Below are 26,874 nucleotides of genomic sequence, written 5' to 3'. Positions count from 1 at the left end.
CTCCCATACTTGAATGTATGTGAGAATGTGAGCCAGGAAGAACCCCAGCATTTGGGGATCTCCATCAAACTTCACCCCCAGTGGAATCAGTTTGGCTCTTCCTGGGAGGTTCTTTCTCTGGGTACCTGTGGAGTCCAGGCTCTCCAGGGGGTTGCTCGCCACTGTGCGGCTGGAGTAGCTGCTGCCAATTTCATTGAGCCTGTTGCTCCCCCTGTCACATCTTCTCCACCCTCAACTTCCTCAGTCAGTTCTTTTTCTGGGCATTCCAGGGATTTAGCCTCTAGGTCCTCCAAAGCTTCCACCATGTATTGCATGGCTCGCTTCAGGATTCCCATTAGGTCCGACTGCTTGTCCATCTCTTCATCATCGGAAGACACTTCATATTTTTCTTCCGAGCTTTTTTCCCAGCACCCTGGGTGAAGATTACCCTTTGGTTTCTTCCTTCCCTATCCTCTTTCTTTCTGGCGCCAAACGACCATCTTCCAAACACCTGGAGGTGCCTTCTTTGAGGCAGACCTGGGTGGGCGACTCACTCCAATACTCAGTTCCAGCTTCTGCCGTGCCACTGCCAGGTGAAGACATATCGTGCACGCCTCCCCACAATAGGGCAGACACCTCTTCGGGTTGGGCACTATTGCAGACCTTGCTTTATGTAAGGCCCTGCCTCAACTAGATCTCCCAAGGAAGCAGATCTCTTTAAACAAGCATTGTTTCAAAAGGAAGTTTTATTAAGAGTTAGTGATAGCAGGAAGATAAAGCAAGGTCTGAAGATTTTGCGTGTGAAAGGTTACTGTCAATGCTGCAAACATTGGATGTTTTTGCTCTGACAACAGAGGCAGCTTTTTACTTTAAACTGTTTTGCTTTGAATCAAATGAAGCTGCGGGGGGGAGGAGTATGCTAACCCGGTTGTTTTAAAAAGATAAGGAATGGTGTGCTACAGAAAGGAAGTGAATCTTTGCATTTTAAACTAATTGGAGAATGTGATTTATGACGTGTAAACTAAGGGAGGGAATTGTGTTTGATACGATGTGTTCAGGAGAGGAGAATTCATATTCTGGCATCCATCCATGAGTGCCGATGCTTCGTTCTCATTATTATAGGCTTTTTAGAATAAACAATGCCTGAATGTTCTTTGATCTGTCTCATTAATCGGAACCATGACAGTTACATCAAAATGCCCATTTAGGTCTCCTCCCCTCCCCATCCATTTGAAATCCAGCCAATACATAGGTACTAGGTTGTTTGAGAACCTAGTGATTTAGCGCCTTTCTCAAGATCTCTCTCAATTTCGTTTCCCAATGGTCCCAGGCTCCGTTGTCTGGAGATAATACAGATGTTTTCAGGTCACATTCCTTTCACACGGAGGAAGGGCAAAGCAAATACATTCCCCAATGAACAAGTTCCCCTCCCAACAGAATGGCAGGCCTTGAAAATGAAAACATAGGCACAAGCAATAAACTGTAAGCAAATCCATTTGAGGGGGCCTGACAGGCTCCCAGGTGTCTTTTATATAGGTAACGAGGTAAGATTAGGAGCACTCTCTTAAAGAGAGTGCTCCTAATCTCAGCTTGTTACCTGTATAAAAGACACCTGTCCACAGAAGCAATCAATCAGATTCCAAACTCTCCACCATGGCCAAGACCAAAGAGCTGTCCAAGGATGTCAGGAACAAGATTGTAGACCTACACAGGCTGGAATGGGCTACAAGACTGTCGCCAAGCAACTAGGTGAGAAGGTGACAACAGTTGGTGTGATTATTCGCAAATGGAAGAAACACAAAATAATTGACAATCTCCCTCAGTCTGGGGCTCCATGCAAGATCTCACCTCGTGGAGTTTCAATGATCATGAAAACAGTGAGGAATCAGCCCAGAACTACACAAGAGGATCTTGTCAATGATCTCAAGGCAGCTGGGACCATAGTCATCAAGAAAACAATTGGTAACACACTAAGGCATGAAGGACTGAAATTCTGCACCTCCGACAAGGTCCCTCTGCTCAATAAAGCACATGTAGAGGCCTGTCTGAAGTTTGCCAGTGAACATCTGAATGATTCAGAGAGAACTGGGTGAAAGTGTTGTGGTCAGATGAGACCAAAATCAAGTTCATTGGCATCAACTCAACTCACCATGCTTTGGGGTGTGTGTTTCTGCTAATGTGACAGGACAACTTCACCACATCAAAGGGATGATGGACGGAGCCAAGTACCATCAAATCTTGGGTGAGAACCTCCTTCCCTCAGCCAGGCCATTGAAAATGGGTCGTGGATGGGTGTTCCAGCATGACAATGACCCAAAACATGGCCAAGGCAACAAAGTGGCTCAAGAAGAAATACATTAAAGTCCTGGAGTGGCCTAGCCAGTCTCCAGACCTTAATCCCATAGAAAATCTGTGGAGGGAGCTGAAGGTTCGAGCTACCAAACATCAGCCTCGAAACCTTAATGACTTGGAGAGAATCTGCAAAGAGGAGTGGAACAAAATCCCTCCTGAGATGTGTGCAAACCTGGTGGCCAACTACAAGAAACGTCTGACCTCTGTGATTGCCAACAAGGGTTTTGCCAGCAAGTACTATGTCATGTTTTGCGAAGGGGCCAAATACTTATTTCACTCATTAAAATGCAAATTTATAACTTTTTTAAAATGCATTTTTCTGGATTTTTGTTATTGTTATTCTGTCTCTCACTGTTAAAATAAACCTACCATTAAAATTATAGACTCATCATTTCTTTGTCAGTGGGCAAAACGTACAAAATCAGCAGGGAATCAAATACTTTTTTCCTCTCACTGTAGAGAAGAACTCACCTCATCCAAAAATTGTTGTATTATATTTGTATGTTATGAAAATACTTATCAGAGGGAGATGGAAGAGGAAGGGGAAGTAGGGCTTTTGTTATTCTTGACTCTTTTCCAGTCAAGAGTGCATGTATTTCATGCTGCTTGCTCAGATTGTAGTGATGGGCACTATTTAGAAGGACATGGATTTTAATTTATTGGTAGATTTTCCAAATCTTAAACCCATAATAAAACTTGTCCCCTTATTTACCTGCTGTTGCTATGATTAAAAGAATATGCTGCTGTGCAAATATACAGACATACTGACTTTTTTGTCCATATCCAGTCTGATACAAAAAAATCCAAAATGCAATTCTAGGCATATTCAGGGTTTTTTTTGTCATAGAACAACCAGAACGGAGTTCCAGCACCTTTTTCAGATGGAACCTTGTAGGGTAGGCAAGGCGGGTTATATGACATGGGTGAGTTCCGGCACCTTTTTCTTTTACAAAAAAAGCACTGGGCATATTTATGAAGAACTAAGCTTCATTGAGTTTTGAGGACAATGCATTTTTATTTCAAGAAATATTTCAAGAAATAAATATAAAAATAATTGAAATTTAAAGCAAAAGAAATAAAAAGGCGTAAATATAATATCAGAAAATACAACTTGCTTGAAGTCTAGATTTGAAACAAATTTAATACTTAAATCTGGATAGTATGAATTTGTTTAAAAAGCAATCATTTAGAAGTAGAAGCCACAAATAAAGGTGACAATGCTGGCTCAGTTACTTAAGAGTTTTGATGATGCTTCTTTTTTGCTGTGAGTGATGGTTCTAACTTTTATGCAGGTAGTGATAGATGTTAGTTTTTGATGTACCGTGTGCCTAAGTTGATTTTGTTTTCAAAATGTATTCATCCTAACATTCACTTTATGACAGAAAAGAAGATTGGCAAACTTCCATTCTTTAACACTGTGTTCTTTTGGAAAGAAAAAATTAGTAATTAAGAACTAGAACAGACAATAAACATGAACCAAGATTGACTCAAAGGCAATTTTTTTAAAAAAGTGAACTTTAGCATCACAAGTTAAGTCAAATCAGTTGCCAGCATGTAATTTTATTTCTAGATATCAACTTGAATTAAAAGAAGAATACATAACCAGGACAAAAAAATTTGCTGAAAATGAGACAGAGCAAAAAGGTAAAGTAGTAAAAAAAAGGCAAATAACTTTTGGTCTTGTAAACTATTTTCAAAATAAATTTAATCTAAAACTTTTTGTGTTTCTGATTAGAAAAGGCTATGCTTTTGCATGAAGAGACTATTGCGCTTAATTCAAAAAAGCAAGAATTCAACCAAGCTGTTTTGCGTGCAAAAGAACTTGAGGTAATTGAAATTGAAATACAGAAGTTTTAGCATGTTCTGAAATGGACATGCCAAATGAATAGTCTGTAAATCTCTGAACAAGTCTGATAATTTCATTTCTAATTTGCTATTTATTTCTAGCTGGAAATAGATTCAGTCAAGGCTCAAGTTTTATTACTAAGCAAACAGAATCAGTTGTTGACTGAAAAACTGAAAGAAGTTTCAGATTATCCTACACTAAAAGAGGAGAGAATAAAGTATCAAACACAGAATAAACTACTTGAACAGCAGCTGGAGGAAGCACACAATGAAAACCTACTGCTCCAAGACAGTTAGTATGAATCTAATACACCGGTATTTTATTGGAACGAATTACACAGATACTATAATTTTGTACTATCAGTGATAGCATTATTACATTGGGTGTGAGATACTTGTTTTCTTTCTTGTTGTACTTCTGTCCTAAGTGTTGATGTTTTTGTAGTGTTTCAGGAAGTATTAGCAAAAGTATAGAAGCATTATAACTGAAGTACAGTTAGCATTGTCCTATGAAGCATGATTTTGTGCAATTGTCTCTGTCATTTATTTGAATAAAGACACAGTACTCTAAATTTTGGGAAGAGTTGGATACTCAACCATTATATCTCATATATTCATTAAGGAGGGTGGGAAATGACTGCTTTTTTTGCTCCTCAAACCGTTAAAATATTTCATACTTGTATCTTTAGGAAACTGAAAAGAATATTCAGAACCTTTGTTAAAGAAAAAACATATTTATCTGTATTATATATATACACCAGTGACCAGGTTGAATCTAGTGTCATTCTTTTGAATCAGTCATTTCTCCAAGCCTAAAGTAATTACTGCAATAAAATTTTACAGACAGTGAAGATGAGGTGCATATCTCATTCCTCCTGTTAGTTTGTCACACAGTGTTATATGCTTCTTAGCCAGATTTTACATAGCAGTCATGAAAGTACATATTTTATATCTGACTAATATTTAAAACTATTCAGATTGCTTATTACACTAAGATTGCAGGCTAATATATTAAGCAATACCCAAATTTGATGGTAGGGCCAAGAGACAAAAACTCATATACAGTAGCTCGAATTTCTTTCTTAAATTAAATTGTCAGGTCAGTGTAATTTTCCTGTTCTCTTCAGTAAATCTGCTGTATTATTTTTTATTTTGGAGGGTTTTTTCCTATGTGAGATGTTTTTGTTGTATTTTTATGTTATATGTGATTGGTCAAGAAATAAATACCTTACCCATTTTTAATAGATACTGAAAAATAATTTATCCATACCTCATAAAGCACTAAAAATGAAGTTGGATACATGACAGAATATATTTTCTGGCATAAGGTATTTTAGAGTGAAGGCAAGTTGTGATTTAAAAAATAATAATTTTCAGTCTCCTAAACTTACAGAGCTGAGTCGTCCATCATCTGGCTTTATGGTCCTTCAGGCAGAGTTAAAAAGAATAGAACATGCCAAAAAGCTTGAATGTGAGGAGTCTGAAAGTCATAAACAGATCTTGGAAAAACAGTTACAAAAGGAGGTAAGTTTTTTTGGGTTTTGCAGATGCTTCCAATAATCTTTGAACAGATTTCTATCCGAGATACTCAGTAGAGAAATATGGCAATATAAGCATAATCTAGCTTCCAGTGTGAATTGTTATTATTCTTACTCGTATTAATAACTACTTTGTATTTTTTTAATGTTTTCAGATGGATCACTGTATACAGTTAAAGGCCCAGTTATCAGACTATGAAAATACCATCAGGAAGTTAAATGTACAGATAGAAGAATTAAAGTTACAATGGAAGCAAACACAGACAGGTTTGAACATTTTGATTTCTCACATCTTTTTGCCTTCAAACTCAAGCCTCTTTCTCTTTTATTTGATGCAAATGTGAGGCAATTTTATTTAAACATATAGATTATTTTTGCCACAATTTATTAATTATTGAATACATAAATTTATTAAATATTGAATAAATATGGAATAAATTTATTTAATTTATTAAATATGGAATAAATTTATTAAATATTGAATAAATAAAATTATTGAAATGTTATATGCATAATGAATGATTGCCCAAAATAAAGTATTGTTTCTTGGATATAATTGTTTATTACAAAGAACAACACCTTGTTTTACGGAACACAGGGAATAATTTGGCTAGTAGCAATTCTTATTAAAGGTCTTTTAAATTCAAAGATAGCTTCCTTGTTTCCAAAAATTAATTTTAAAATAATACAAAACTGCCCTCTAGTTTCTAACATTTCAGTTTTCAATTTAGTTGTTCATTTGATTTTTAAGATTTTATTGGTCTGCCCAACACAGAAATGAAAGGAAGTAACAAAAGCTCTATTCCCTGTAGCTGTAACTTGTTCCTAAATTGCAGAGTAGTGTCCAAAGCAGAGTTGGGTAGTTGTTGTTAGTATGTATTCTGATAGTTTTGTGTTCATAAACTTGCACAAACAAGAATTTGGGCCTGCATCTACCTTTGCAAAAGTCTATGGCCAACTACTTTGAGGAAAGGGGGACAGATGCTGTATTAAAAATTTATTGGCGTGCTTCTTTTTTTTTGTGCCTTGAAGGCACAGTCAGCTAACTTGACATTGCTGAATGCTAAATCTGCTTTCTTTCAATCTTAGGGAGTTAGGGTTGATTCTTAGAGAACCCAGATAGATCCTAATGGCTATGGGCAGAGTTCTCCAAGCAGGGTTTTCAAGTCTTTCCTGTCACTGCAGACCCTTCACATGTTAGTACTAAGAGGATGAGCCCAAGGGTCAAGGGTATTGTCAGGTATTGACTAAGATATGAGGGAGCTTCCCTTGTTATGAGTAAAAGCAGCCTTTGTCTTTGAAAGGAGCACATTACATTATATTACATTGCAAGTCTTGTTATCATGACTATGATATTTTCAGTTTTATTTAGAATTTTGTCCCATCACTCTGACTTGGGATAATTTTGCTATTTAGATTTGGGTGTAGAAAAATATATAAAAATATTAAGGTAGGCTTCAAATGCAAAAGTTATTTTTACATGTTAATCATATGACCAAATCAACATTCACTCAACTTTTCCTAAAATGTATTTTTTTTTATTTCTATACAAAACTCTTGATTATCTAGCACTACAAAATGAAGTATATCGGAATCCTAAGCCTTCTCTGGTTGATCGTTCAGTCATTGACTTGATTGATGATAAGGTTGTTCCACATGATATTTATATAGAGCATGCTTTTTTGAAAACTCAGCCTGTGACTGATCTTGGAATGGGAAATACAGCAAGTCGCAGTCATTATAATCACATCGTAAAATTCAACACATCACCAGATTCTGATTTAGAATTTGTAGCTACTACAAAAGCTAGGATAAAAGAACTGGAAAGAGAAGCTGAGTATTTGCAAGAGGCCTACAGGAATTACCAGCACAAAGTCACTCAAAGAGCAATTGACCCAACAAAGATCCCATCATCTTCCCAATCACCAAGTAACCATATCCTAGCATCTCAGCAAAGAAAGAGATCTACACAGGAGAATTTGTTGTCTCAGGAACATTCCTTTCACTTTCAAAAAAGTAAAAGCTATACCTGGTCACCAGGAAATGAAAATCATTTTAGTACCACTCCAAAAAAACCTTCCAGGCGTCTCTCTTCTACTCCTGTTTCCAAAGCAAGGTGGAACATCAGTAAAAAACTGTTTAATGAAGGTATGCAATTGGATACAGTTATGAAATTTGGTTGCTTTGGTGTGAGTTGCAAGTATTATTGATATCAAACTTTGGTATCATAATTCATTACTCCCTTTCATAGATCATTTCCAATTTCCCATTCACTGCTGAAATGGAAACACTATTTCAACACACTGCTTGCAGTGTGGAAATGTTTGTCATCACATAATCACTGCATATAGATAATTCTTGATTTAGGAATGTAATTGAGCCCAGAATTACATGTATAAGTTGTGGTCATTAAGTGGGTTATCACATGACTATGCCTGATTTTATGACTTTTTTGCAGCAGTAACAAAGCAAAAACTACAGTCATTAAATGAACCTTTAAATTGTAGTCTATGGGCATTTTGTACCAGAAACCAGAAGTACAACGCTGGTTTCTGGAAAAAAAGTCATAAATCATAGACACATGACCGCAGAATGCTGCAAATGGCCATAAATGTTAGCAAGTTGCCAAGCAATCACTTGATGATTGGACGTTTGTAACTGGGTTGTAAGCAGTTCTGTGAAGATCTACCATAATTTTGAACAGTTGCTGAGTGATTGGTCATAAGTCAAGGACTATTGGTGGAGTGCTTCAATTTTAATAAAGTGCTTTCACTTCTGTTGTCTAAAATATACATGGAGTTAAAGTTGAAATTAAGGTAGTGATACAAATAATTCACTGTCTTATATCACAATTAAATGTTTTCTCCCAACTAGTGTATAGTGTACCAATGTCTCAAAGTGCCATGCATGTTCCAGAACTTATAATACCTGCATGTGTGCTCATTTTAAATTATTCTGCAGTTTTTCAGCCATCGTGAGCCATGTACATTTTCTGTGAGCTACTTGGCTCCTTTGTTTAGTGTGATGAACTAGAACAATCTAATGGTTCCTCAATTTTTTTCTCTTGTCCAGGGAGGTTCATTTAAAGTATATACAGAAGGCCCACTACATATTTTTCACATAAAATACATTCCTTAATATAAAATATTCAACTCATTTAATCTGAATTATTTCATTTAGCAAATTATATTTATATTTAGTATTTTTAATTCATTTTTAAATTCTCTAATTTTTTATTGCACTGATGTTCTCAATTTCATTTATCTTGATTTATGCACTTATTATATGTTTTATTGTGAGCCGCCCTGAGTCCTTCAGGAGATAGGGCGGGATATAAATCCCATCAATAAATAATAAATAAATAAATTCAAGTATAATTTTTTTAAAAAAATCACAAGATTTGCCAATGTTAAATTTTGAATATTTTGACATTATACTTATTTGCTGAGAATTGTTTAGCTATTAAAATATATCATTTAAGTGATATGTCAGGTTTGTTGCTTGATTAAGATTATTGTTTGAGAATAAACAGTTGACTTCTGCTTTACAGATATTCTTGAGAATGCTAATCAGCCTCTGTCTCCTATTTTAAGAATAGGAGACTGCGCATCTCCTGATTCAGCTTGTTCATCCCCACTTCCTAATAAACAAAAGTTAAGGTAATTGTTTTAGAAAATTTAACTAAATGATACCTGTTTTTTTCAGTTACTCTTAATCAAAGGTTATTTCAGGACCTTCACTTAGTTGAGGCATTTAATAGTTACTATAGTTATATTTGCCATCCTATATATATTATTGTCTAAAGCAGGGGTCTTCAAACTTGGCCCTTTTATGACTTGTGGACTTCAACTCCCAGAAGTCCTCAGCCAGGCATGCTGGCTGAGGACTTCTGGGAGTTGAAGTCCACAAGTCATAAAAGGGCCAAGTTTGAAGACCCCTGGTCTAAAGTATGGCTATATGCCTAATTTTCTCTAGTCATAACTTGAAGTTATCCATGATTTATCTTTATCATTCAGAGTTGGTAAAATATCACAGACTATTCCTTGTCAGCTTCATTTGGTTCACTCATTTTAACTATTCTTAGGGATAGTTTGGTCTTGGCAATTCATCTTCTAGTAATCCTCCCCTCCCATTGCATTTGATATACAGTATGCAACTGTTCTTTTAGAATGTTTATAAATCAGGGCAAAACAATATCAGTTGAAAATGATTATATCGGCTTAAGATATCAGTAATTCATATAAGCATATATTTCTTTTACATCTGTTTTCTTTCCATATTTGACTGTAGCTTTACAGTCTATAGTTTTCTTAAATTTTAATTTTTTAGTCCATATCAAGAACTAGAGAATCATCAAAATATTAGCAACACTGCAAATCCTGTAAAGTTGTTGGATGAAGACCAAGGAAGTCACAATCTTGTTAGTGATTGTAAGTTTCTCCTTTATATAAACATTGTAAAATTTTTAATCCTGAGAATAAGTGTCCATGCTTATGAGCATCAAGATTTGATCATTTTTGGGTAATATTTAAACTTCCTCTTAGATAAACAAAAAATTGTCTTTTAATTCCTTGGAATTAATGTCTAACGTGATAGAAAACCAATCTAAATAGCCTGCAGTTTACTATTGCTTGAGAAGTAATATCATGTATCTATAATGCTAAGAAAAAAGTTAGTTTTATATGTGAGAAGCATAATGCCCTTTCCTGGCTTAAGAGGTATATAGTGTTAGTGATATTGTTAACTGGTATCCTAGGAACTAAGTAAAATCTATGGAGCTGTTACAGAGTATTATTGAACGCTTAAAGCAAGGTCAGAAAAGTATTGTGGAACAGAAATAATGATTGTCAGAATTTGGAGATGAAAGAATAGAAGCATCTGTCTGAAAAATTATAAAATGCAATGTATAATAGGAACATTATTTGAAAATGCAAGGTAGCATTTGAGTTAACTGCAAGAAACAAAGAAAAAAAGCTGTGTAGAAGACACTAATTGAATGCAATTTTGGAGGAATTTATTTTCACAAAAGTAAAAGAACAGGTACATGCACAAAATGCACATGTTTGTTACAGAGATAGAATTTAAATAGATTTGACCAAAGCTTATGAAACCTATAGTAGGTAAATGAGAGTAGTGCTGATATCCCAGGCGTTGCTCAAGATTTGAAACTATAGATCAACCTAAGAGGCTGCTATATTATCATACCTCTTGTAACAATAATGTAAATGCTGACAGTGGGATTGTACTGTAGTTGAAATGGAAACCTGACATATAAAAGAAGAAATACTGTAGTAAGTAATGCAAACTGTTTTTATATTTATTATGGTTCATTTTAAACAAAGGAAATCCACATTGAATTGGTAGAGTCACCTAATTGGCTAACAAATGTACTGTAAAAATTAGTTTCCAAGCCAGACAGACCCAGGATTCTGATTAAAGCAACATTCTGACCCGTTGAAGGTTTATTCATTTTTGTAGTAATTGTTAGGTTGGCCAGGAGGAACAATTAATTAATAGCTTATACCAGGCATTCTGAACTATAGTCATTCCCACACTGAGTTCCATTCCTCTTCTTGGCTTGGATAATTGCAGAATAATGAAGTTTTTGTTTATATTTATTCTCTAGATCAAGAGGACATTCCAGAACAGCTCAAAAGCGATGTGTCACATCCATCTGGAGACATAGTTAATTGGAACCATGTTCCAGCCTCCATGCCAGCAACAGACATTTCACAGTGGGAGATAAGTAAGTGTTTAGTTCACTTGTGGGAATGCCTTGTTTGTAGATGGTTTGTTTATTATAAGACACAGAAGTTGAGGGTTATGGTAGAATTGTTTTTTAATTACATCAAATGCTACTCTTTAAGCTATTACTATACATAATAGGGAAATTATATACAGCAGGGGATTAAGAATAATTAATTTTCTATTTCTAGAAGCATTCAGTATGCTGCAGCTTAGAGACTAAGCAAGATAGTAAAAAAGGGGAAAAAAAGTTAGCAATTATTTTTCAGTTGTCAGGTTCTTTTATTATTTCAGTACAATAGTGTTTGGAGACAACACTGAATACAGATGATTTGTCTGTCATTGTTGTACTAATGACCTGAGAGACTAAATCAATGAAATCATGAACATTTCACTGAATCTGAAATTATGAAAATTTTGTTCAAGTAAGTCTTAAGAAGTGAATGCTGTAATTTAAGAAAGCACATAATGAGATTATGATTCCCTCTAATGAACTAAAATATATTTTATTACAAACAGACATCAATAAATGGCTAATATCTGCAATACAAAGATAAACATTTCAAGAACAAGATATTTAATGATATTTTTAAAGAAAAAACACAAAGTATTAAAATACATGTTCCAGCAGATTTGACTTTAATGATGAAATTGCTGAATGTTACACTGTAATGAAGGCATGTTTGATGTGGATGGAATAAAAGATTTAAGGAGAAAATTCACTTAACTCCTTTGTCCACCTTGTTCCTTGTATGTCACCTTTTGCCTCTTTGATAATTTGTTTCAAATATTTAGAGAGGAAGGATTCAGACCCCAAAACAATTTTTAAACTACTACACCATAAATTTCTTGGCTACAGTCCCCATCTGCAGTGATCTTGGAGCCCAGGAAAATAAAATCTGTCACTACCTCCATTTCTTCCCCATCTATTTGCCAGGAATTGAGAGGGCCGGATGCCATGATCTTGGTTTTCTTAATGTTAAGTTTCAACCCAAGTTTTGCTCCTTGGGAGGAAAGCCATGGCAAATCTAGACAGCACACTAAAAAGCAGAGATATCACCCTGCCAACAAAAGTGTGTATAGTCAAGGCTATGATCTTCCCAGTTGCAATGTATGGCAGTGAAAGGTGGACCATAAAAAAGGCTGAGCGCCAAAGAATTGAGGCCTTTGAACTGTGGTGCTGGAGAAGACTCCTGCGAGTCCCTTAGACTGCAAGGCAATCAAACTGGTCACTCCTAGAGGAGATCAACCCTGACTGCTCTTTAGAAGGCCAGATCCTGAAGCTAAAACTCAAATACTTTGGCCACCTAATGAGAAGGAAGGACTCACTGGAGAAGAGCCTAATGCTGGGAAAGATTGAGGGCAATAGAAGAATGGGACGACAGAGAATGAGGTGTCTGGATGGAGTCACTGAAGCAGTAGGCGTGAGCTTAAATGGACTCCAGAAGATGGTAGAGGACAGGAAGGCCTGGAGGAACGTTGCCCATAAGGTCGCGATGGGTTGGACACGACTTCGCAGCTAACAACAACAACACACTATAAATGAAATAGTGTATAATCCTAAAATGAAACAGTTGAAAACAGATACTAGTGACATAGTGTCATAACAGTGCACTTGTCTTCGTTGTTCACAATTAGTAGCTAAAAGGGCTGTCTTTCTAAATTAGTCTGTGAGAATTCTTCAGAATATATCCAGTAACACTGTTCCCAAAATCATAGGTCTTTTAAAACAAAAAAATATAAAAGATGGCAGGTTCTGTCCAGGTAATTCTGCAATCCTATTTTATTTAGGAAGCCTATAGTTATTAGCAATTATGAAAAAGCAAAAGTATCATTAATCAATTGTAAAAAGAGCACGCACGCCCTGCAATCAGACATATCATACTAATAGGCAAATTATTGTTCTCTGTGGTATGTACATTATTTGCTTTGTTATATATTAGGTGGAACAGAGAAAACTGTCTTAGAGGGAAGACATCATGAAGAACAAAAGGAGCCAGAATTGGAAGAAGAAAAGGCCAAAGAAGAGAAAACACAAAGCGAGACGTCTTTGGAAAGAGACCAAGGAGAACCAGAGAAACCTGATAAGGAAATAGTAATGTATCTCATTCTTATAATTTCACAAACGTTTATTTAAAAAGTGTCCTGCACATTGAGCATAGTCGATAGAGGTCATGGGTGTTAGAAGTTTAGATAACCTATGAAATATTATTGTTATTGCTTATTGGGTTTGTTCTTGGTGACTAGTATAGGTTTTTACACTTTTTGGTAATACTGGTTTTTCTATTGTTTTTAATATTTTAATTGCAAGTGTAGGATGGACATATAAATCAATTAAATAGTGTTCCAGAGGCAAAATTATAGAATAACTCTTGACTCTAATATCTTTGTACAAAGTGGAACAGTATGATGGTATTTTTTTTAAAAAAATGATTCTGAGACCTTATTTTGATTTTTTAAGGTACACCTTGAAGAATAAATAATATCACAGTGGTAGATTTTTTTTGTATGTGTATTTAATGAGTGTATTGTGTTCTTATAGGATGGTTACATTTTGTTTACCTTTATCACATTTTTCCTTTTAATAAGGAATTGCTTATGGATGTATATCATTTGATGTACTCTGTGTAAATATTTAAAAATGAGCTATGCAATTTTCTGTTGGAGAAATAGTCTAAATCAAAAGGAACGTGGTACCTATAATATTCAATTTACCTTGCATTAATTTGAATAGGCTTTGGAGAGATTGTTGAAGTTAAGAAAATAGAATGATCAGAGTTTTGGTTTTATATTTAATTATATGTGTATGTGTGTGTGTGTATGTGTGTGTGTGTGTGTGTGTATATATATATACATATATATACATATATACATATATACATATATATATATATATATATATATATATATATATATATATATATATATATATACATACACACACACACACACACACACATACACACATATACAATTTTATTTTCCCATTTCTTCCACAAACAAGTCAACAAATACATAAATATATAAACGTAAGTTTGGGTGCTGCTCGTCCATTTCCCATTTCACTGTATCCACCCTCCTTCTCTCTCTTCCCTCTTCCCTACTTTCTTTCTCCCTTTCTCGTTTCTTTCCTACTTCCCTCTTCTTCCTCTCCTCTCCTCTTTCCCTCACCACTCCCCTCCCGTTTCTCCCCACTTCTCCTCCTCTTTCCCTCCAACCTTCCTACTTCCTTCCCCCTCCTCTCCTCTCTTCCCTCTCTCCTCCTTTCTTCCCTCCCATTCCTCTTCCGATACAATTCAGGGGTGATATCCAAGCAGCTCCTCTCCTTAGATTTTCAATGTCTATATTAGGTATGATAATATCCTTATTTCCTCATTTTTCTTCTATCTAAATTAGTGTTAGCTGTCTTTTAAGCATATTCTCTTTTTCACCCACTCATAAAAAATTCCCCAAATTTCATAATACTCTGATTCTGTCTTATCTTTAATTATCATTGTTAATCTATTCATTTCCGCACATTCCATTATTTTCCTGATCACCTCTTCTTCTGGAGGAGCTTTCAGTGCCTTCCAGTTTTGTGCAAACACAATCCTAGCTGCAGTGGTTATATGAATAATCAAATATTTATTTTTTATTTTAATAATATTTCTATACCGCCCTTCTCCCGAAGGACTCAGGGCGGTGAACAGGGCAAGAATAAAAATGCAGAATTACAAAAATTAAAAAAGGATTAAATACATGCCCACTAAAAACAATCAATACAATGTTAAAACCCCAATAAAACAACAATAAAAACCCCCACCAATCCCCCATCAGGCCAGGCCGGCTTGTTCGAATAAGAATGTTTTTAGATCGCGGCGAAAGGTGCGAAGATCGGGCGCCATCCGGAGCTCGACCGGTAACTGATTCCATAGCTCTGGGGCGCCCACAGAGAAGGATCTCCCCCTGGGGGCCACCAATCGACATTCTCTGATCGGTGGCACCCTGAGGAGGCCCTCTCTGTGGGAACGCACAGGGCGAAGGGAAGTTGATGCCGGCAGCAGGTGTTCCCTAAGGTACTCCGGACCCCTGCCATGTAGGGCTTTAAACACCATTACTAGTACCTTGAATCTCACCCGGAAGACAACTGGCAACCAATGCAGCTCACGGAGCAGAGGTGTAACATGGGAGTATCGTTAGACTCCCAACACAACTCTCGCGGCTGCATTCTGTACCAGTTGAAGCCTCCGGGTGGTCCTCAAGGGCAGCCCCATGTAGAGAGCATTGCAGTAGTCCAGACGAGAGGTCACGAGCGCGTGAGTGACCGTGCATAAGTCATCCGGCCTAGATAGGGCCGCAACTGGCGCACCAGGCGAACCTGGGCGAAAGCCCCCCTAGTCACAGCCACTATGTGATCTTCCAAGGTGAGCCGTGAATCTAGGAGGACTCCCAAGTTGCGAGCCCTATCTACGGGGGGTAATAGTTCACCCCCCATAGAGAGAGATGGAATATCCACATTGACCCGGGATGAAGGTATGCAAAGCCACTCAGTCTTGTCGGGGTTGAGTTGAAGTCTGTTCCTCCCCATGCAGACCCGAACCGCCTCCAGGCAACGGGACATCACGTTGAGGGCATCACTGGGGTGGTTTGGGGTCGAAAGAAAAAGCTGGGTATCATCAGCGTACTGATGATACCCAACTCCAAAACCACGAATGATCTCACCCAGCGGTTTCATATAGATGTTGAACAGGAGAGGCGAGAGGACCGACCCCTGAGGAACTCCACAAATGAGAGACCTCGCGGTCGACCTCTGCCCTCCTGTCAACACCGACTGCGAACGTCCCTGGAGATAGGAGGAGAACCACTGTAAAACCGTGCCTCCCACTCCCAATCCCCTGAGACGCCGCAGCAAGATACCATGGTCGATGGTATCGAAAGCCACTGAGAGGTCTAATAGGACTAGAACAGAGGAATGTCCCCTGTCCCGAGCCCTCCAGAGATCATTCACCAGCGCGACCAATGCCGTCTCCGTGCTGTACCCGGGCCTGAAACCCGTGTTCTCTTTGCTATATTTCTCTGGTAAAATACCCAACAGGAATATTTCTGGTCTTAATTCTATATGTTGTTATATCATCTTTTCTATCCATGATTTGATTATGTTCCAATAGGTTTTAGCTTCTGCACACGTCCACCACATATGATAGAAAGAGCCTGGTATTTGATGGCATTTCCAACATTTCATAGATCTGTCCTTAAACATTTTAGCTAGTCTTTCTGGAGACATATGCCATCTGTAGAACATCTTGTACATATTTTCTTTATACGCTGTCACCATTGTCAGTTTATAGTTTCTTTCCCACAATTGCTGCCATCTATCTAATTCAAATGGGACACGGTGGCTCAGTGGGTTAGGACGCTGAGCTTTTTGATCTGAAGGTCGGCAGTTTGGCAGGTCGAATCCCAAGTGCCGTGTAACAGAGTGAGCGCCTGTTACTCGTCCCAGCTTCTGCCAACCTAGCAGTTTGAAAGCACGTAAAAATGCAAGTAGAAAAATAGGGACCACTACGGTGGGAAGGTAACAGTGTTCCGTGCGCCTTTGGTGTCTAGTCATGCCGGCCACATGACCACGGAGACATCCTCGGACAAGCGCTGGCTCTTCGGCTTTGAAACGGAGATGAGCACCGACCCCTAGAGTTGGAAACGACTAGCACGCATGTGCGGGGGAACCTTTACCTTTTTATCTAATTCAATCATATATCCAAAATTTCTTGACCATTTTATCATTGACTCCTTAACTTGCTCCTCCTCTAATTCCCTATATAATAAGTAGCTATACATTTTTTAATCCATTTTTCTTCAGTTCCCGTAAGTATTTCATCTAACTCTGTTTTCCCGAAATTAAAACCATCTATTTTAGCATCTTTTTCATATCTAGATTGTATTTGTGTTCTCATGTACCAATCCATCTTTATTCCTTGTTCCTCTAATCGTTGTTTGGTTTTCAGCTTCCCCGTGTCTGTTAGTATGTCTTTATATCTTATAAAGTTTCCCATGTTAAACATATTGGGGTGTATTAACGCTTCCATCGTTGAGAGCCAATCTGAAATCCTCAAGTAATTCTTTCTCTTTATTTTCTCACAAACTATCAGTAAAGAATTCCTGATATGATGTCTCTGGAAATAGCTGTGTATTCTATTTTTCCCATACCATATTAATGCATGCCATCCCAACTGTAAATCATGTCCCTCTAATGTCAGTAATCTAGTATTCCTCAGTAAAATCCATTCTCTCATCCATGACATTACTGCAGCCTGGTAATATAATTCCCAATCAGGTAAGCTAAACCCACCTCTGAGTCTTGCATCCTGTAACATTTTTAAATTAATCCTTGCCTTTTTCCCCTGCCAAATATATTTCAAAATTATTTTACTTAGCCCCTCAAAATATTTCTTTTTCAATCTTATTGGTATTGTTGAAAACAAAAACAACAATCGTGGTAATATATTCATTTTGATTATTGCAATCCTGCCCATTAATGATATGTACCTTTTTCCATTTATCCAAATCTACTTTGATTTGTCTTTTCAATTTGTAATTGTTAATTGTTGTACATCTTGCTGTCAGGTGAATCCCCAGATACTTTACCTTCTTTACAGTCTGTATCTCTAACTTTCCCATCAATTCTTTTTTTGTTGTTGTTCAGTAATATTTTTCACTAACATTTTTGTTTTATCTTTATTAATCTTCAAATCTGCTACCTCACCATATTTTTCTATTTGTTCTATTAATACAGGTCCTGTCTCTAGTGGCTCCTCCAAGATAAATAGTAAATCATCTGCGAAAGCTTGTAGCTTATATTCTTCTCTCTTAACTTTCATACCTTTTATATCCTTATTCTGTCTTATATTTCTATTTAGTATCTCTAATGTCAATACAAACAATAATTGGGATAAAGGGCATCCCTGCCTTGTTCCCTTCATAATGTTAATCTTTTCAGTCATATCTCCATTAATCATTATTTTGGCTGTTTGCTAATTGTAAATTGCTTTAATTATATTTATAAATTTCTCCCCAAAATCCATAATCTGTAGTTGTCTTATAATGAATTGCCAATTCACATTGTCAAATGCTTTCTGCGCATCCAAAAACATCAATGCCATCTGTTTTCGGGATGTGTTTCATAATATTCTAATGTGTTTAATATAATTCGCATATTGTCTCTAATCTGTCTTTTGGGCAGGAACCCATTTTGATCCATATGTATAAATTCAGCCAGTCAGCCAGCTACGAATCCATCTGGTGGTGATACTGTCTAACCCACATTTTTCTATTGTAACAAGTAGTAGGTTGTGGTCTATTTTATCAAATGCCTTACTGAAGTCCAACTGGTGCAGAATGCAGCCGCGCAAGTTGTGATGGGGGCTCCCCGATACTCCCACGTAACACCTCTGCTCCGCGAGCTGCATTGGCTAGATCTATGATAATAAAAGATCTATGATAATATTGTTCAATTATCTTGGAAAAGATAATCAAGCAACAAATCAGCGAACACCTAGAGGCAAACAAAGTCATTACCAAAAGCCAACATGGGTTTGTCAAAAATAGACCATGCCAGACAAATCTTACTGCATTCTTTGACCAGGTGACAAAATTAGCAGACCACAGGAATGGCTGTGGATATAATTTATTTATTTATTATTTATTTATTATTTAAACTCTCCATGATTGACGAGACACCCCTCCTTCTTCATCACCTCTTCGAGGCGACTTTAGGCCCTTTTTAGGGCCCCCAGGAGGGTGAAATCAGGTGCAGAAGGCAGAACCCTCACCGCGATGCAAAACTGGAAGTCGAAAATGCATTTCTTTTAGTGTTTGCCAACTCTCCCTGGGAAGCAATAGCACATAAACTTATATACCACTTCATAGTGCTTTACGGCCCTCTCTAAGCATATTGCCCTCAACTATCTGGGTCGTCATTTTACTGACTTTGGAAGGATGGAAGGCTGAGTCAACCTTGAGCCGGTCAGGATCCAACTCCTGGCAGTGAGCAGTGAGTTAGACTGCATTCTAACCTCTGTGCCACCACGGAACTGGGGAGGGCGGGGTACGTGTGTGTGAAAGAGAGGAAGAATTAAGAGATAGCCTTTTTCCTTTATGTTTCCTTTGCTTTCTTTTCAATAAGGCTTTTTCATAGTCTGTATTTGGTTAATTATTTTCTTCTATTTATTTGGCTGCCCATCTTGCAGAAGTGATTGTGAATGGCTAACCCCAGTTTAAAAGACTGCCAAGTACAAAACAAAGAAAAATATAAAAATAAGAATAAGGAGCAAGAAATGGCAACTGGGAGGATAATTAACAAAATTTCCCAGGCTTAAACTAACCTGACCCTCATGCCTGGGATCCCATCCAGGTCATCAAGGTTTCTGAAACACTAGTAAACCTGGTCATGGTCAGCTGCTCCAAAGCACAGGTACTGTGACAAGAAAGGTTGCTTCCTGAGTCTATTTGGTAATCTTTGATGAATGGGATCTGGAGTATCATTATACTTTTACAGCTGATGGGCTGAATAGAAACAGTAGAAAAGAAGTGGTCCTAAAGTTTGGTGGTTAACAGAACCAAGGCTAGAGCCTATGTAACATGGTGTTAGCCCAGGCTCTACTAGTCACTTGCCTTCTTGCTTGTCTCAGAAATGGAGGAGATTAAACATGCTTGTATGTTTTCATTATACCAAATTGGAATGTATCTACCACAGGGTAGTGTATGTTGTAACAGATAAAATATAAGAACTTGGGTCAATTTTCATATACTTTGCTCCAATTACATGTTATTTTTAATGCTTTCTGAAAGCTTGTCCAAGAATCATTGGAGATGAATGAAGAGGTTCAAAATGAAATAGTAACAAATGTGCAGACAAGTGCTCTGAAGTCTGAAGAACATTCAGGCGCTGATGTTTCCAATCCACTTGAAAAATACATGAAAATAATACAGCAGAATAAAGATGAAGAACAGGAAAAAAAGGTAATATTTTGAATTAACCTGAATAAGGTAATTTGAAGATACCAGAAGTATAGTTATATACATTTCCTACCAACTGTATAGTTCTTTTCCAGCTAAAGTAAAAGCTTTGGTAGACATAACCAATCAATAGTGAAAACCCAAATTTTATCTTGTGGGGGAAAAATTTGGAGGTTGCTTAGGGTGATTACACTGCACAATTAGGCAAGTGAGTATTTTGACCATATCGTCATTTCCATGCATATCTTCCACCTTCAAGCTGTATAAACCTGAATGCTTAATGGATATAAGCATATCAGGTGATGTGTATTTGTGTAGTGAGGGAGAGTGTGGCCTAAGGAGATCAACACCCTATATCAAGATGTGCATAATTATTAGGCAGCTTCTTTTCCTCAGGCAAAATGGACCAAAAAAGAGATTTAACTGACTCTGAAAAGTCAAAAATTGTAGAAAGTCTTTCAGAGGGATGAGCACTCTTGAAATTGCTAAGGTATTGGGGCATGATCACAGAACCACCAAACATTTTGTTGCAAATAGTCAATAGGGTCACAAGAAACATGTTGAGAAAAAAGATGCACATTAAGTGCCAAAGATTTGAGAAGAATAAAACATGAAGCTACCAGGAACCCATTATACTCCAGTGCTGTCATATTCCATAACTGCAACCTACCTGGAGTGCCCAGAAGTATAAGGTGTTCCGTGCTCAGAGACATGGCCAAGGTAAGGAGGGCTGGCAGTAGGGAGTTGATTTTGAGTCCATCTTCAACTCGAAAAGGTTCAACTAGCTCATCTTTAATAATACCAGCCCATACCAGTATCCCACCTCCACCTTGCTGGCATCTGAGTCAAAGTGGAGCTCTGTGCCTGTTACTGATCCAGCCACGGGCCCATCCATCTGATCTGTCAAGAGTCACTGTCATCTCATCCATAAAACCTTTGAAAAATCTGTCATTAGTTATTTCTTGGCCCAGTCTTACCATTTCAACTCATATGTTTTGTTAGTGGTCATTGGGTTTCAGCCTTTCTTACCTTGGCCATGTCTCTGAGCACTGAACACCTTGTACTTCTGGGCACTCCAGGTAGGTTGCAGTTCTGGAATATGACAGCACTGGAGGATAATGGGTTCCTGGTAGCTTCACATTTGATTCTTCTCAAGTCTTTGGCAGTTAATTCTCAACACGTTTCTTGCGACCCCATTGACTATTTGCAACAAAATGTTTGGTGGTTCTGTGATCATGCCCCAATATCTTAGCAATTTCAAGAGTGCTGCAATCCTCTGAAAGACTTTTTATAATTTTTTACTTTTCAGAGTCAATTAAATCTCTTTTTTGGCCCATTTTGCCTGAGGAAAAGAAGCTGCCTAATAATTATGCACACCTTGACATAGGGTATTAATCTCCTTGGGCCACACTCCCCCTCATTACACAAATATATGTAAGCATTCAAATTTATACAGCTTGGAGTTGGAAAATATGCATGAAAATGATGTTATGGTCAAAATACCCAGTTGCCTAATTGTGCATACATTGTAAATGTGAATGACTTGTATAATTCAGTCTAATATCAGAATTTAAAAAGATTACATACCTTATATCTTAAACTGACATTCCATGTTTCCATATTTTTCTTGTGTACTTTTCTAGTGTTCAGTCTTGCATGAGTACACAGTTAGTAGGTAGTTATAGCATTTAGTCTGGGTGATATTTTTCAAAAATGAATGATTGCATGTACATATTTTTGTTGTACAAGAAAAGAAACCATAGAATATTGTTTGGACAAAAATAGCTAAACATACAATTTTTTTTAGAAATGTAATTAGTTTACTAACCAGAAATGAGTTTCAGAAGTTCAAGGTATCCTGCTGAATATTCTGTCTCCTGGTGGCTATGTTGCATTGCAGGGTATGATGATAATGTCCTCAGATTCTATCACATGGCTTTAAATTTGAATTTTAACATAAAACTGCAGACATAGGTATTTGTTATATTATTCATTGATTACTTTTCAAGAAATGCAAGATCAAATCTTACACAATCCAAGATAATCTACAGATAACAGAATACCAGCTATGAATTCCAGAATGTATATGGCTTCCCCAAAGCATTAACTGATTTAATGTAATCTTTTTCTTTGTCTCATTTCACTAATCCTTAATTTTGTTTAATTTTAGTTTAGGTGGTGAGCATACAAGATCAATGATAAGACATTCCAAATTCTAATGATCAGTTCAGTTCTGAAGCTGAAAGAAAGCCAATTGCCATTTAGTTCCTTACCTCTTTTAACTGTTTCTTGCATTGGCCATTCCCTGAAATATTGTCAAACTAGAACTTAAAAAGTTCTTTTTTATCTTTGCTTCACCATATTTTGCACCATATCCGTTGAATGGTAAAAAATGATGGCAAGGATTTGTCTGACTGTAAACACTTAGATTGAACAGGTGTAGCTAACTGATAGCTGTTTGTTTGCTTTATATAATCTTTGGATACTTAGATTTATTTTTGGATAGTTAGATGTAAATATTTAGATTTAAACGCATAATTAACTGATAGCTATTTGGTCATACAATTTTTTCATTGCCTCCAATCTTTTCAATTTTTAAATGAATCTCCTCTAACAACTGTTGCAGTTTAATAAATAAATCATAAATAATCCTACCCTCAAAATTCTATTTATCCCACTGGTCCCTAGAAATTATCCGAGCTCCAATGTAGAACACAGATTAAATGTTTGAAACACTTCTGCCTCAGGGATGTTTCAGAGGCTCTTGGGACATTTATAAACCTAGTTAACAACTCTTCTTTCTGTCAGAAGGCTGAGAAGGCTGAAATCTCATCTGAGGCACTACTAAGCAGTGAAAGGGAGGACAGGTATGCATCATGTTCATTTTTTTTCCTTGTCTGAGTTAAAAAGTCACTGAGCCCTGCCTTAAAGATTCAAGTTCCTTAGATGGGAACAGATTGGGAGCAGAGAACTGTAAGGCTTGTTTATTCTCCTTCTCCACTGCAGCTTCCTGTGCCTTCCAAATATTTGCTTCTGAGGATTGTGGAACTCAGAACTAGAGCAAACAGTAACTTGCATTATTTCCTGTTCCATAGTGAGGCGCTTCCACTGGATAGCAGTCTTCCATTTGCAACCCTCAGGCTGATAGGCAAGCAGCGCTACCTTGCTCAACATTGCCATGCTTTTTTTTTTTTTAATTACATTTATATCCCGCCCTTCTCCGAAGACTCAGGGCGGCTTACAAGCTTAGCAGTAGCCTTCATTCTATGTATATGCCTGCTTGTTAGGGCTTTCACACACACACCCCAAGCGGCATTATTACAAAGTCAGCTTAATTGCCCCCAACAATCTGGGTTTGGTTATGTAGTACTACATAATTATGTAGTACTACATAATTATGTAGTACTACATAACCTTTGGTTATGTAGTACTCAAGGCCCAAAGGTTTCTCAGTAAAAGAGCAGTGGGTTGAGGAAAGCATATGGGGGAGTCACAAGAGTGTAAGTTTCTCCATAGCCACTGTTCCCAAAATTAACATGATTTTGTTTTTCCTAGTGTTAGTGCTGCAGACATTCCACAGGAAAGACCTGATGACAATTTTTGGTGAAGATGAAGTAGTGGTAACTGGAAAAAAATGTGATTAATATGGAAAACAATCCTTGGGCAATAAGGGAAATTATTTTGAACAACCTTAAATATTTATGTCTATAAAATTATTAATGAAGAAATAATATATTGGTATACATTGCTGTTAGTAATATTGCAGTATTGCAGGCCTTGAGATAACAGTTCTGATACTTTGTATTATTTACAAAATGTTGCTATTGTGAACAAACTGTTTAAATTGTTTTATTGTATAAAGTAGACAGTTTTGTTAAATTGATTTAAAAAGTTTTTTATTTTAAATTTAAATTTAAATTGATTTTTAAAAGTATATTTTGCTACAGTCACTCTAGAAAGTTGAAAATTTATCAGTTTCAATGTATCTGAATTCTATTGTTCCATAATATTGCACACTTCACAAATAGTGAGTTATAGCTCTCTGTAGCCAAAGCATCATTAACATTAATTAAAATCTGCATCTTTGCACAGAATGCATTTGAAGATTTTTTATTTTTTTGAATACAACTGTACATTGAACTAAGTGAAACACTTTTAGAAACAGCCATATTTTATATCCTCTCACTTCATATCCTGTACAAAGAATAGAATGGAATGGAATGGAATGGGAGAAGAGAAGAGAAGAGAAGAGAAGAGAAGAGAAGAGAAGAGAAGAGAAGAGAAGAGAAGAGAAGAGAAGAGAAGCTGGAAGGGACCTTGGAGGTCTTCTAGTCCAGAGCTTTTCAAACAGTTCTATGGGTACCACCTGTGGTACATTGGCACCTGGCAGGTGGTACACGACCATCCTAGAAAAGTGGTAGCGGGGGAGGGGAATGAGCTGAACCGGTGGCAGCACCGCACAAGCCTGAGCGAGAGATGGATGGAGCTGCAGGAATGTCAGGACTCAGCAGAAGCGCCAGGATCAGTGCTTCTTCAGGGCTGTCAGGGCTCAGTGGAAGGCCAGGATCAGCGCCAGGCTCCAGCTGGAGCTCGGCACTGATCCTGGCGCTTCTGCTGAGCCCAGAAGAAGCATTGATCAGCTGGAATGTTGCAGCATCTCCAGGGTCTTGTGATTTACATTCAGATGCTTGGCAACTGATTCATATTTATGATGATCACAGTGACCCAGGGTCATGTGAAGTGACCAAAACCTTCTGCAACCACCCAGCAGACAGGGAGAATAAAAACCAAACATCCTCCCACCTCACCCCCCGCTGCCAATCCTCAACAGAAATGCTCACAAGAATAAAAACCTCGGACAGGAGGAAGAGCGCCGCTGGGCAGGCAGGCAGGTGTCTTGCTCGTCTGTGGCTTGGGGGGAGCACTTTTTTCAGTGCCATTGTAACTTCGAACAGTCACTAAGCAAACTGTTGCAAGTCGAGGACTACCTGTATTTCATCACTTTTTTCCTCTTTTTTTTTTGGTCATCAAATTTTTGACACCTTCCTAGGCAACTGGTGGTACTCAGCTGTTGCCATATCCTAAAGGTGGTACAGTGGGTGAAAAGGTTGAAAAGCCCTGTTCTAGTCCAGTCCCCTGCTCAAGCAGGAAAACCTGTACCATTTCAGGCAAGTGACTGTCTAGTCTCTTCTTAAAAACCTCCAGTGATGGAGCACCCACAATTTCTGAAGACAAGCTGTTCCACTGGTTAGTTGTCCTCATTGTTAGGAAGTTTCTCCTTAATTCCAGGTTGCTTCTCTCTTTGGTCAGTTTCCAACCATTGTTTCTTGTCTTATTTTGCCCTCTGGTGCTTTGGAGAATAGTTTAACGCCCTGTTCTTTGTGGCATCCCCTCAAATACTGGAATACTGCTAACATGTTGCCCCTGTTTCTTCTTTTCTTTAGACCAGCCAAACCCAAGTCCTGCAGCCGTTTCTTCATATGTTTTAGTCTTCAGGCCTTTATCATTTTAGTTGCTCTTCTCTGAACTTTTTCCAAGGTCTCAACATCCTTTTTGTAGTATGGTGACCAAAATTGGCTGCAGTATTCCAGGTGTGGTCTTACTAAGGTTTTATAAAGCAGTACTAATGCTTCGCTACATCTTGATTCTATGCCTCAGTTCATACAACCCAGGATTTTATTAGCTTTTTTGGCTGCTGCTGCACACTGCTGGCTCATAGTCAAGTTGATTGTCCACTAGAACTCCAAGGTCCCTCTCACAGTTACTGTTTTTAAGCCAGGTCTTGCCTACTTTGTACTTATATCTTTGATTTTTCCTATATAAATGTAAAACTTTGCTTTTCTCTACTTTAAAGTTCATTTTGTTGCACAAGGCCCCATTATTCAAGTTTATCAAGATCATTTTGGATCCTGAGCTTGTCTTTTGGTGTGTTGGCTATTCCTGCCAGTGTCATCTGCAAATTTGATGAGTTCTCCTTCGATTTTAAAATAGGGGAATAATAATTATACACTTGTTACACAATTAAACTTCTTTTAAAAAGTATTTGTGATTATTATGTCTTACTATTAAAATATTAATTTATTATTATTAAAATAATTATTCATGGTGACTTTGCTTCAAGCTATTTAGGAAAGGTTTGGAAATGACTAACATAAGATATTGTAGGATCCTTGCTCTCTGAGCTTGGTTGTTTTCTTGCAGACATTTCATTACCAAAAGAGATAGCATCCTCAGTGCTAGAAGGGAGTGAGGTTTGCTCTCATTTATACACTAGTGGCTTACATTTGTATTTTGCAAACAAACTTGTTCACATTTGTTGAGTTGGATCCTGGATGAATAGGCTCTCATGAAATGGCATAAAGTCTTGAAAGATCATCCAGGATACTTTTGAGCCTATGAAACAAGGATGAGGTCCCTCACC

At 37.3% G+C, this 26,874-nt stretch overlaps 1 protein-coding gene across 1 annotated transcript in view; it reads left to right on the top strand.

The window, feature by feature from the left end:
* OFD1 (OFD1 centriole and centriolar satellite protein) overlaps window positions 1–26,540 on the top strand; it is a 47,200-nt gene extending 20,660 nt beyond the window's left edge. Inside the window, exons 11-23 of the mRNA XM_081327026.1 lie at window positions 3,902–3,975; window positions 4,067–4,158; window positions 4,279–4,468; window positions 5,570–5,700; window positions 5,870–5,981; window positions 7,284–7,862; window positions 9,265–9,373; window positions 10,044–10,144; window positions 11,341–11,460; window positions 13,403–13,554; window positions 20,286–20,456; window positions 23,262–23,320; window positions 24,009–26,540. Of these exons, the coding sequence (XP_081183152.1) occupies window positions 3,902–3,975; window positions 4,067–4,158; window positions 4,279–4,468; window positions 5,570–5,700; window positions 5,870–5,981; window positions 7,284–7,862; window positions 9,265–9,373; window positions 10,044–10,144; window positions 11,341–11,460; window positions 13,403–13,554; window positions 20,286–20,456; window positions 23,262–23,320; window positions 24,009–24,060 (1,942 nt within the window). The 3' untranslated portion in view covers window positions 24,061–26,540. The remainder of the gene's footprint in view (window positions 1–3,901; window positions 3,976–4,066; window positions 4,159–4,278; window positions 4,469–5,569; window positions 5,701–5,869; window positions 5,982–7,283; window positions 7,863–9,264; window positions 9,374–10,043; window positions 10,145–11,340; window positions 11,461–13,402; window positions 13,555–20,285; window positions 20,457–23,261; window positions 23,321–24,008) is intronic.
* Window positions 26,541–26,874: the final 334 nt, after the last annotated feature.

This window comes from Vipera berus (genome assembly GCF_964194415.1).
Source record: "Vipera berus genome assembly, chromosome: 4".
Lineage (NCBI taxonomy): Eukaryota > Metazoa > Chordata > Lepidosauria > Squamata > Viperidae > Vipera > Vipera berus.
This window is presented reverse-complemented; position numbering and strand designations above follow the sequence as displayed.